The sequence below is a fragment of the Candoia aspera genome, chromosome 8, assembly GCF_035149785.1.
Source record: "Candoia aspera isolate rCanAsp1 chromosome 8, rCanAsp1.hap2, whole genome shotgun sequence".
Lineage (NCBI taxonomy): Eukaryota > Metazoa > Chordata > Lepidosauria > Squamata > Boidae > Candoia > Candoia aspera.
This window is the reverse complement of record NC_086160.1, coordinates 18,046,178-18,059,315: the sequence shown is the minus strand read 5'-3', so window position 1 is coordinate 18,059,315 and position 13,138 is coordinate 18,046,178. Positions and strand designations below refer to the sequence as shown.

At 37.6% G+C, this 13,138-nt stretch overlaps 1 protein-coding gene across 2 annotated transcripts in view; it reads right to left on the bottom strand.

Annotated features, from left to right (window-relative positions):
- Positions 1 to 4,883: 4,883 nt before the first annotated feature.
- Positions 4,884 to 13,138, bottom strand: part of CRACD (capping protein inhibiting regulator of actin dynamics) — a 120,703-nt gene continuing 112,448 nt past the window's right edge. For both annotated transcript variants that reach the window (XM_063309987.1, XM_063309988.1), the window contains 2 exons: positions 12,171 to 12,339; positions 4,884 to 5,147 (listed from right to left, as the gene is read on the bottom strand). In XM_063309987.1, the coding sequence (XP_063166057.1) occupies positions 4,987 to 5,147; positions 12,171 to 12,339 (330 nt within the window). In that variant the 3' untranslated portion in view covers positions 4,884 to 4,986. The remainder of the gene's footprint in view (positions 5,148 to 12,170; positions 12,340 to 13,138) is intronic.

Genomic DNA, 13,138 nt, shown 5'->3' with positions numbered 1-13,138 from the left:
TTTAGGGTTTTTAATTTTTTACTTGAGAGCTAAATGTTGACCTTAGTGTGAACTTTTGCCCAATATTTAAAGCAGCGCTTCTCAACCTCGGCAACTTTAAGAATTCTGGGAGTTGAAGTCCACGTATCTTAAAGTTGCCAAGGTTGAGAAACACTGATTTAAGGGGAACAAAGCTAATTTTGCACTTAAGTTAAAGATTTTTAAACTACCAAGTCAACACCCCTGAAAGGCCAGGAGTTAGTGTTCTATATTCAGTGTCATGTCTAAAAATGGAATATGATTCTTCTGGAAACCAGATTTATGAGTATTTATTTATTTATTTAAAAAAATTAAACTGCTGAATAACTAAATATAAAATACTTGGTTGATAATAGAAATTATGTGGGACTGTGACTGGCATGCAGGCTTAAGTCCAAAAATTAGGCTGTGTGAAAAATGTTACTGGATATTGCAGATATCTAAAGAAATTATATGTTCAGTTCAGGAGATTTGCATGGATAATAGCTCTTAAAGTGTACTGAAATTCTAAGTATAATTATTAAGGTTGGAAAGATATTGTGAAAAGAGTGCATACATTTTATGACCTAATTAACATCAATTTACATTTATTCCAAAGAAGATGCAGGATTTCTGGCTAGCTCTGTGATTTCCTTTCTTTTGTTCCACATACCTGCCCTTTTTATTTAGGGTGCTGTAACAATACAATAATATTATAATATACTGTATAATTATATGTATCATTAAGTAATATAGTTGAGTTATATGGCAGTGTAATATCTTACAAAGAATAATTGCACATAGGAACCTTTTGAAATACAGATTCTAATCAAATCACTTTATGGCTTAATGCAGTGTCTGAATGTAGCAAAACAGGATTTCTAAAATTATGATTGGTTTATTTACCATTTTAACCCAAAATAAGGAAACTACCCTACAGCTTAGTGTGATCTTGAAGCATTGATTATCCATCTCTAAATGGGGTTTTCTCTTATCTCAAGTCATTTCAGCAAGATTCTTGAGGGAAAGGTATTGCTCAGTTGTCCTTTTCTCTTCTCCTTGTATTTTTAAACAACAGTAATGCCAACGTATGTTGCAATATAGGTGTTTCCCCACATTACCAGTTATCAAGGATGGCTTTACTGCTAAACTGTTTCATACCTTTATGAATTTTTGAAGTGAATGAATTAAAAAAAAGTATTTTCTATAGAAACACTGCTATTTTTATTTATATAGAACAAATTTTTAGTGATGGACCATTTACATTAAAATTGTGACGATCAAAAACTGAAAATAGAAATTCTACTAACATACCCCTTAGTTATTGTTAATTTTGCCCAGTTTGTATTGTATTGTAAAAACAGTTACATTCATATATCAATTCAGGCTCTTACTTTAAGGTAACCAGACACATTTAACAAAAGATAATGAATAAATAAATCTCCCAACTTTCAGCATATTATAGTTTAATTGGAATTAAAATGATATTACTGTAGTATAAGAAACAATTGCACTTTAAAACATTTGAAAAATTAAAAAAGTACACAAAACAAAATCCACAATTATACATGTTTATAATTTTATACACCACTGTATGAACAGTTGAGGTTAATCGTTCATAACCTCAAATAATATTTTGCCTTTATCTAGAAAAAGTTATGCCCTATGCCTGTTAGTGTATAGGATAATTCAGCCACTGCTGACATAAGCTGTATTAATGCCAACAAGACTTGGATATGATTAACTTTCTCTGGGTAAGGACCGAGTGTATGTTACAAAACATGAAACAAAATTGAGAGCACGTTGTACAAAGTGGTTTGATCAGTTTTAAAGTGTTGGAAGTTATTCCATGTTTGTTTATTAAGAAAGGCTGCAACAAAGCTTAAAGCAAAGTAACACTTCATTGGTATTTAGTGCAAAAGTTCAAGTTGACTTTATATGAAATGACAATGTTAAAACAGGCTTATAGAAATGTTTACCAACAAAATATTTTACATAGCCCAGCTTTGATCCAATCACTGATGCAGAAATGGAGATTATCAGTACAAAACTCTGCTGTACAGAGGGCCAACATCTGGCCTGTAGGGATGTCTCTGTACGTGCAGACCAGCATAGAGTGCAGTTGACTTGCTATCTTGCATCACCTGTTAGGTAGAACAGAGGGAAAGGATGTGCCAACACTGTCCAGGAATCCTTTAACGCTGAAGGGATAATTAGGGCTTATCGGCATTGGTGATAATTCTGTTGGGTTGGTGGCTGATCCTACAAGACCAGAGTAAGATTGGGAGAACTGCTATAGGAGCAGGGATCCTATGGCCCTTGGCTTTCCTGGACTGAATACATTTTTAATTCACTATACATCCTCATGCTTGAAAAGACTGCTTTAGAGCTATTTACAGCCTATAAGCTCTGTGCTAACCATCTCTAGAATTATTTTTGGAGATTTGTTTTCTTTTTTTTCTCATGCAAATAACACCCACTTCCCACTAAAATTACCTGTTTTGCTATGTTTTGCCCTGTCCACCTCACCAATTTCTTCTCCGATTCCCTTCCTCCAACTCTGATCTTCCAATCTAGAAATCTGAGTTTGAGGAAATTGAGAGTTGTAAACAATTTTTTTTTTGCAAGTGCATGTTGATACATACATTAAGTGTACTCACATTAAAATGCTTGTAAATATACTATATGCCACCTTGGGGGTGGGGAAGTGTTACGCTGGTCAGAGCAGGCCTTTACTAAGTTTGCATCCATTTCTACTATATATTATTTGTAACATACTCAGTAGGAACTGTTCCTAGGGTCAACTGGTCAACCATTACATTGTCTGCAATGATGAAATCAGTAAATCGTGGGTGAACAAAAGACTGAAGTCCAGAAGAAACTCAAATTGTGCTTGAAATGCACAACCAGAGGATTACATTTTACAATCCTAAAGATCACTGAGCTGCCATGAAGGTGAGCAAGGATTTAGCATACCTCACTGGATGAAACCTTCACTGCTTTATTTGAATGGCAAAAAAGGATCATTTTTCATTCTTCAAACCACCTCATTGGCTCTATTTACTCAGTTACTAGGAGATCCTAAATGGATCCTTTAAGCTATATTCCTAATAGGCTTTCCTGATCTGAAACAAGGTCAGTCTTAAAGAATGTTTATGTCCTGAATTTACATAAAATACCCAAAGTGACAATGGCCACAAGAATAATTTTCCTTGTGACAGTTACTCAACTATCAAACCTACCATCTTTGTGCTTCTCTAGAAATACAACAGACATTTTCTTCTGTAGTTCTATGCCTGTTTAGTAACTGCATCAGTCTGGTTGTCTTGGACCAAAATTGCAATTTTCACACTGTTCCCTAGATTAGTATTTTCCTGCAATCTAACCAAAGCTACATGGTGCGGGGTTTGGGGGCGGATTCTTGAATGAGAATGTAGCTTAACAGAGTGCAGCTTTCTATCTTAAATGTTTTAATTCTAAAACACTTGCAGTTATGAGAAACAGAAATTCTGAATTCTAATTCTGTTTGAATCAATTTTTACCCATTGGAACAATCCGAAGTTTAGTGCAATAGAATATTCTCACAATATTTAAATGTGGATCAATTTAAAGTCTAACTGGAAAATATAACTGGTTTATAATTTAGGAATACAGGTTTTAATGGGCAGAAATACTTAGGTGTAAATAGATTACATTTCTCTTATAATTAGTTTTTCAAATCTAAGGCTTTCGTAGCTTAGCTGCAAGGCTCCAGATGTCTATGAGATAGCAGCAAAGATTTAAGAGGTTTCTGTATCTTTGCTGCTGTCCAGTAGCTGGCTGGAATTTGACAGTCCCAATTCAGTTTCCCCAGGTAAACCAATTCCATAATCTGAAATCAGATCCAAGACTTCTTGACCAGTACAAAAAGTAACATCTATTAACACAATAGCTACATTGTTTTACCCAAGGCCATTAACAGAAATGTTGTGGTGATGGTTTGCAAAGGTAAAATGCAGCATCATGGCACAGATGTTGAAGAGAAGACTGCTAATGAAGTTTGGTCAACAGAATGATGGTCCCGGCAACACACAGTATACATCCTACTGGAATGAAGTGTAAAGAGTCTAGATTAAGACTGGAAATCCAGGTACACTTCTCACCAAATACGACTGAGCTACTTATTTGGTGTGTTCTTACTGTCTGGGGGAGGGAGGATAAAATAGGGGAGAGAAGAAAAGACAAGATGTCTTGAGTTCCTGAAGGAATGGGGTGTGTATATAAATAAATAAAAATTCATTCTTGCATTAATATCTTTCTGGATACAATGGAAATGAAAATATGATCATGCAATTTGCACATGGGCTGTTCATGGCTTGGAGAATCACTTAGAGAAATACAGGAGGGGAATCTTTTGTGTAGCCTAGCTTGAATATGTTAATTACTGAATCATTGAATACATTTGAAGAGCATGACCCTGTTCAAAACTGAAAACTTCAGGAAATACTCTTTAGGGTAAAAAACTGGTGCTTTCATCGCTCCCAAATTACATTTCATTATTCCTGGAGTCATCCTTACTAGATCAAAGGCAAATTAATAAAAGTTCTCTCATTGTAACTATGGCAGAAGCTGATCTTTCCCATTCCTGTACCTGAGTGGCATTTGTAAAATATCCAAGTAAAATACGTTTTTACTGGGGAGCTGACATCCAATAACACTGAAGCAGTGATTCTTAAACTGGCCTGAAACTCAAATACCTGCTTGAACATTCCTGTCTTTTTAAAAGTGAGCTCCTGAGTGCTCTGCCTGCAGCATTTTTCTAAAGGCCTTTGATCCCCAAACAGATTCTGCTAGGTAGATGAAAAACAATCAGCGGTTCAAGGACTCTGGGTTCAAGGACTCTCGTCAGAGGATGCGCTTAAATGTGTTCAGGAGCGTTTTGCCATTTGAGAATGCTAATAAAAAGGAGATGCCTGTCCCACACGAGAAAAGCTCAAGGGCTAGCATTGTTTACTTAATGATCTGAGGACAGTCGCTCCACGCTTTGGCTTTTCTCTTCGCCAAGGCCAGCCAAGCAGGTTCGGTTGAAACGGGGTTCGCGTCTGGTGTGGAGAATCTCTTGGCGACCTCCTTAGCCAGGGGGGGCGATGAAACAGAATCGGTGATCTCCACTGTGGGAGGAGGAAGAAAAGGAAAGCTCTGTTACTCTACCGTTGCAGAAGTCTGCATTGCGCTAAACCTGGCTTCCCATGAGCACAGACCTTGCTGCTGTCGTCTGGGAAGCGAAGTGGAGAGCAAAGTTCACAAGAATCTGTGCTTGGGGAAAAACAACCACAGAATTGTGGTTCCATTTTTGCATCACCAAGTCAATAGAAGCTAAGGTGTTCTGCAAAATAATAAAAATTACCTGAAGCACAGCTCTCCTTCCCATGCTGATAAGAGACTTTTAGAATTGAAAGGCAGAAGCAACCTAAACTAGGGAATATTTTTGCCGTGTGTTCTTCCTGTAATTATTATTTTTGCTGGCCTTCCTTTTTTGCTGTTTTTTTTTGGGAGGTGGGGGAGAGGCTTCCATCCAGTAGCCTAAACATGGACTTTAAGGGGCCAGATATTAACTGGCAGAGAAGCAAAACTACCTTGGCTGAATTTCAGCTTTGAAAGTCTGCCTGACACATTCTTGGTTTTGGGGTATGACACAAGTCTGTCTCTCAAAGCAAGTGGTAAGCTGACCCCATATTGAGATGCCTAAATGAACATAAATCATGTTTTGTTTCCCATATGATCTTTTTTGTATATGATAACACAACCAGTGAAAATTAGCTGGTCCCTTTGTAATTTCATCAAGGATCAGTAGGAAGGCAGGAAGCTAATAGATGATTTTTTTATTTGCTGGCTAAGATTCTGGATGATGGAGTCTTTTGCTGACTGGGCAAAACAGCAGTCAGTTTCCACCAAGAGGCTGGTATCACGTCTCCATTCATTTAAAATGGAGATCATGTTCAAGGGGAAAAGAAAGGAGGAAAAAGGGAAGCTTGCTTAACAACACCTGTGCAAGAGGCCCATGTGATTCCTCTCCAACTATTCACAGTGGACCCTGGACATGTGCAGAAATGCCCAAGCTTATTTAAGCAGGTAATAAGTAACTGGATTGCCTATGCTGACTCTTGATTTCATTTTGAACTCTACCTATATGATTGCGGCTTCCTTGTTTTCCAGTCTTTTGCAGGAAACTCCTTGTTCTATCTGGAGATTTGGCTTCATTTAGTTAAAGGGGGGATTTCCCATTAAACCTTTCCCACATGCAAGACAAATTGGTTGTGGAGCCACAGTGTATTTCAGGGCTGGCACAAGGGTTGTTAAGTTCTGGACTTTGGGCCAGAAGTTTCAAGGCACCTTCCTTTCCCTTTCTCAGAGGGCTGGGCTGCAGGGAGGAATCCATAGGAAAAAAGCTAGAACTCAACTGAACAGACCAAGGGTGTTACAAGTTCAGCCTGACTGGGAGGAGCATCATTACCTTTTGCTGGGAACTCTTAGGAGATAGCATTTGCAAGGGAGATTTTAAATTATCCCACTTCCAGTAGCACCAATACTTAGAACCATCATTTGCCACCCAAACTAAATTTCCTCTTCAATGAAATTTCTTTTTGCAGAGATCACATTGTCTCTTCAAAACTGTCCATTATCATGAAAAACAATACCTTTTCAAGCTACAGAAGACATGAAGTGTTACCTGAGAAGATGTGGTGCATCTTTTATGTTCACTAATTTTTTGTTTTCTAGGAATGGGGAACTTGTCCTCTAGAAGTTCTAGAATTTCAGCTCTCAAGAGCTGCACTGAATATGGCCAGTGATAGAAGTTGCTGGGATTTGTAGTTCAGCAATTTCTGGAGGGCCAGAGGGTCTGCAGGCCTGCTCTAAAAGTTCTGAAGATGACAGTACAACACTTAAAATAGGGCCATATTTCAAGGAATATATAGCAGAGCTCAGACAACTGCTTCCTTATTATACTAAATGGATTTCCTTCAAAGGCAAATATTCCAAAATGTGCTAATTTTAAAACTGGTCAGCAGCTATTTATGTGCCAAGTCAGTCTTGGCTCCTGGCAGTTACTGTACATTGACAAATCCATGCGGTTTTGTTGGCAACTGAGAGACAGCAACTGGCCCAACCCAGGTGACTGTGCCTAAGGCAGGACTAGAACTCACTGTCTTCCCATTTCTACTCCAGTGCCTTTAACCAGTACACCTATCAATTATCAATAAGAAAATCATTGGCTCAGGGCCGCAACTAGGGTCTATGTCACCCAGGGCAAACATGGATTCTGCGCCCACTTTGGTAACCCCCCCCCCCCCAGCACTCATTTTGGTGCCCTGGCAGTGCGGCGACCACCTAATTAGCTTTAAAAGTTGCATAAATGCAAAAAAAGGATAATTAGAAACCAGGTGAAATATATCATCATGGCCCAAGAGTATAGCCTTATGCATCTATTATTTTATGACTTAACATGAAACATGTCAGTTTCTTAATGGAAAAATTAAATTGTATTGTTCTAACACACCTACTAAACAATTTATCTTACTATTTTATTTAGCATTTTAGTTCTGTAACCTTTTATTCATGATATTCAAAATATATTGGAAAATCTTAAAAAGTACATTTAATTTTTTTTTTCAAAATATTCAAATTGTCAACAGTACAGTGCTCCATATCAATTTTGGCACTGAGATTGAAGATCATATTTGGGTGGAATTCATTGCTATGTTTTCATTAGTGAATTTCATAGCACCCAGAGCTAGCCATGATGATCAAAAAGTGGTAAGATGAATGTGATGACATCATGCAGTACATGTAAGTATGAAACATGAACATCACTTCCCCTCTTGCTCCACCCATAGATGCCTATGCAAAATTCCATATATAGATTATTCCCATCTTAATAGGAACAGGCAGTAAAATTCATTCATTGATTAAAGAGGTTCACACACTGAATTCTTGCCAGAATCAGAGGCTCTAGGAAGAAGTGCAGGTTGATTCATTTGAGGCTGTGCAAACGATTGCACAGAATACAGAATTCCTCTTTCCTTTTATTTTGTTCATCTGATTTGGAGAGAAGCAAATGGTTCAATGACATTATTTTAGGCAGAGCACTAAGCTGTTGTATGTAGAGGATCTTTACTTAATTGGTCAGAGATTACCTTCATTTGGATGCCATCCGAAGCATTTTTGACTTTGATATTTGAAAGGTTGCCTTTCAAAGCAGAATTCAGCCCTAAATCTTATAGAATAAGAATAGATGATGGTGCTTAATTTATCCCCTCCACAACAATAAACCATTCTTACGCTTATGGCTCTTTTATGTGAATAAGCTCTATCATTTAATGCTATCTTGTTACTAGCAGAGCAACAATAAATTATATAAAGTACATACAATTTTAGGTAGGCCTCCCTATTGTGTGCTGCCTTTCCATGAAATAAAATTAGTTCACTCCCTCTTGCCTTTATCACCCAAACCTACTGCTTGTTTTTTAATCAATGAATCAGCCTTTAAGCTTGAATGGCACCATTTAGGTGCTATACAAAGGAAGCCATAATTAGGCAACAGAATAATCTAGAGACATTTTTTTCAGTGAGCTTCATGGAACAACCTATTCATTATACTACCACATACAGTATTTGCTTACGGTAATAGCTTATAGTCACTTAACACCTTAACCATCTGCCACATTGGTATCCAGGCTATGCCTATTGCTTTAGAAAAGCAAGTTTGGACTGGAATTTGCTTCCACCTGAGAAGGAGATGGGTGGGATTTCACTGTCTTCCATATTCTTCCATCTTCTTTTCTCCAAAATAGGAACCATGCCCAATCCATGATCTATTTAGGTCTAAACTCTATCCAGTCTTTGATAGTCTTCCATCTCTGACTATGCATAGAAACTGCAAGAAACCAAGCATCACTCCCAGAAGACATCACAACTTTCATGAAGATAGGTTGGCATTGGCCATTGACTGCAGTACGACAAAATGCCTGCAGGTAACTCAGCCAGAAATAGGCTATAAACAGAAAAGGAATTTTTTTGAAGCCACTGACAATCCTCTGACTGGCTATACAAATAACTATGCATGTTTTTTACTCGGGCTTGTTATTCAGTTGTTCATCACTTCTAAATTCTTGTGATTTGACAGACATCACTTCACCAGGATTCTGTCAATATTAGCTTCTTTGAGTTCCTATACTGTAAGCTGATATCATCAACAATAATATGTAGCCACCTGGTCTTCTAACAGCCCCTTTTTCAATTGTTTTCAATCCTTCCAAGCATCAGGGTCTTTCGCAATAATCTTTGCATTACGTATCCCAAATATTTAAGCTTTAGCTTCCTTATTATTGCTTCCAGTGAGCTGTTTGGTTGTGCTTCATCTATTTCTAAATGATTTGTTCTTCTTGCAGGCTAAGGTAGACTCAACTATTTTTTTCAGTGGCACAAATCAATGCATCCACAGTTCTTTCTTCAGCCTGTCTGATGATCCAGTTTTCACAACTACATGTTACAATTAGGAAAACGATAGCTTTGTCCATGTCTACCCTTGCTCTAACTATGATATTTCTAGATTATTTTACTTTATTTTCTCCCAAGTAGCAGATGTCTGTTTATGTCTTGACTACAATCACCATTCCTGTGGATTTTTGAGCCTAGGAAGATAAAGTCTATTACTATGTCAACTTATTCTCTACTTATTTCCACTAGGTTAGCTTTGTTCTTACCATAACCTTAGTGGGGTTTTCAAAAAAAAAAATACTGAGCAGCAAACTGGCATTTGCCCTTTCTTCTTTTTTACTTTCAAAAAGAGATTCCTTAAATCATTCTCACTTCCAGCCACTAGTGGTATCATCAGCATATCTGAGGTTGTTGATGTTTCTCCCAGCAATTCCAATTCCAATTTCTATTTCTTCTTCTCCAACATTTATCATGATATATTTTACATATGTTAAATAAATAAGGTGACAGTATGCAAACCTGGTATACTTCTTTCCCAATTTTAAATTATTTAGTTGCTCCATATCCTGTTATAAATGTTGCTTCCTGATTGTCATACACACTCTTTAATAAGCAAATGAGTTCGCATGGTATGCCCATGTTTTAAGGTCTATCCACAATTCCTTGTGGTCTATCCAGTCAAATGCCTAAGTATAATCAATAAACCAAAAAAAAAAAACCCACAATATTTTTGGAACACTTGCCTTTTCCATTTTCCAACAGTGCTAACAATGTGGCCTTGGATGTCTTTGCTTCTTTTGAAACCAGCTTGTACATCTAGCAGCTCTTGTCTATGTATTATTAAAGTTTGGGATTTCACAACCTTGAGCATTATCTTATTAGCATGTGAGATAAGTGCAATTATTTGCGCATTCTTTAGCAGTGCCTCTTTTTTTTTTAATCTGAATAAAATGTATCTTTTCCAGTTCCTTGGTCACTGCTGTGTTTTGCATTACTGTTTACAGCCATTAAGTAGCACTTTAACTGCTACTTACTCCCCCTCTTTTGGGGGAGATGGGCCGTAACAAATTTTGAATAATAAATAAACTGCATTGTCTTGCAAGATCTTAAACAGTCTTGCTGGTATTTTATCAACTTCTGAAGCCTTGTTGTGTGGGATCCAGGGTTAAACTGTTAGAATAGCCATCAGCTCAACTGGCATTCATATTTCTCAAAAGCTAAGTGCCCTGTATTACAAAGTGTTCTCTTCCAAGATATAGGGATGCCCTATGTCCTTGTGTCTCTCTATCTGTATGTTTTTTCAGTTGCAAAACAATTCTTTATCAATGGTCAAATGTAAATGTAACCTCATCTTCAAGCTCTGTAACCCTATATAAGAACTGGGTTGACCAGTCTATGGCATTGGTTGCTTTTAATAGTAGGAGACCAGTGTTTCACTGTAATTTGCTAGCTTCAATCCTCTCAATCATTGGCAAGTTATTAAGTGAGTCTTTCCTACCACAGTTGTTAGCAATATTTCCTAGTGGCCATTTAACTTCTCTCTCTGGACTGTTTATTTTAATTCAGTAATCACACCTTCATAGGTATTAGTTATTTGGGGGTCTTTTTTCTACAGTTCTTCCATATATTTGTACCACCTCTATATTTTTCCAGCAGTAGATTTTCATCTTGTCTTTTGTCATGCCCCCAAAAGGTCCCCTTGATTTCTGTCATTAAAGCTCTTGTCCTTCCCATTTGAGTATTATTCTCAATTTCTTTGCACTGCTTAGTTGGATATATCTCCTGGTTTCTTGCTCTTCTTTCTGTATCTTCAGTGTTTTAGTTGGGCAGATTTTTCTCTTTTGCTTTCTGCCTTCCTTCAGCTATTTTCATATCAGGAGTAGCATAATCATATGGAATATTGGAAATGGTATCTTGTTGGCCTGATGATTTTGTTTGTTTGGCTGGGGAGGGTAGGAAACATCACCCATTGGTAGCGGAATCCAGCCATCATCTTCTCTGCATCTGAGGATAATTGAAACTGTAGAATCAGCCAATCTCTAATATGATAACCATATTGTTGGCTGGACCTAGAACTATAGCTCTAATTCAGTTAGACCATGTGACCTAAGGAGCCAATAGGAAGCAGGAGGGTTCTGTATGAGACATGCTCCTGTGTTTCTTAATTTAAGCAATCTGTCATTTGTTTTCTTGACCAAGGTGTCTGACTTTGAGTTTGTATGCTACTAAATCTTCTGTCTCAGCCTTGTTTGTCTATTTATCCTTTCATAAATTCAACCCAAGTGCAGCCTGTCTTAGGCCTTAGTTACAGTATGGAATGACCATGGGCCGTATTTTTTCTTCACACATGTACCTTTAAGCCAGTAATATACAATTGTTATATAATGGCTGGCTTGAAACAAGGCCTACTCTTTGGGTGATTCATGGTGGGTGTGCAGACACAAATGACAAAAATTCCTCCAGGTGGGAGAACAGCTGAGTCCCTTCACCAGATCTGTGATGATAAAATTCTGTTCATCACTTCTCTTGGAAAGGTTGGTTTTCCTAACAGAAGTTCAAAAATCCTTAACTGTACTTTGAAAGATCCTGGTATTTTGGAAGTATACAAGGCAAGGTGAACCAATGGAGTCTTACATAGTCAACCTTCTCAGAAATAAAATTGCAGCCACAATTGTGACACAAAATGTAAATCATACCTGTGACAGATGAAGGCAGGGTGTTAGATTTTTTGAGCTGTTCTCTATGTTCGAATCTTGATGTAGCTGTCTCAACCTTTTTCTCTTCTTCTGGGGTAGTGGACTTTTGCAGTATGTTTGACCTGTTCATATTATTGCTTTTATTATCTGCCTGGTTGTTTATGCTGGCCTAATGTAAAAAAGCAACAGTATAAACATGTGTTAAATATTAATATATTTACACTGCATATTCATACGTGTTGTCTCAAAAGTAGAAAGTATGGACAAAGGAGTAGTTGCAAAGTATTGTTTGTAAATGCTTGCAGGCTTCCAGGTGCTATAACTCACACCACACTTCTTTAAAACATAAGGAATTATTAAGTGCAATGTGTGTGTATGGGCATCTTGTTCTTCCTACAGAACATCTTTATCAATATTTTCAATTGGCAAAGCCACCCAGTGCCTTCTGGAGAGAGTGGCCATAACAAATTCAATAAATTATTATTGAATTAATAATGAGAATAATGATGCCTTTGAAGACCACTCAGAAACTGCCCTTGATCCCATATTCAGTCTGCTTGTTGACTAGCATTAATCACTATGAGTAAACTGCACCTATCTTGCAGGCTTTGCATTGATTATAAATTGTCAGCCCTTTGAGGTTGTCCAGATCAGGAAACAGACTAGAATTACACTTCGCTGAGATAGGTTACAGTAACACAATCTTGCAAGTCTGCCTGCGTTTTCCTTTCTCTCCCTCTTATTACCCCAGAGCAGTGTTTCTCAACCTTGGCAACTTTCAGATGTGTGGACTTCAACATGCTGGCTGGCGAATTCTGGGGAATTCTGGGAGTTGAAGTCCACACATCTGAAAGTTGCCAAGGTTGAGAAACACTGCCCCAGAGAATCAGGGTAAGCCAGTCTGAGTCTCTTCCTTATACTTTCTCCTTTCCCAGGGCTCAAGGCATGCTTCTGAGCTTCTTGTTTTC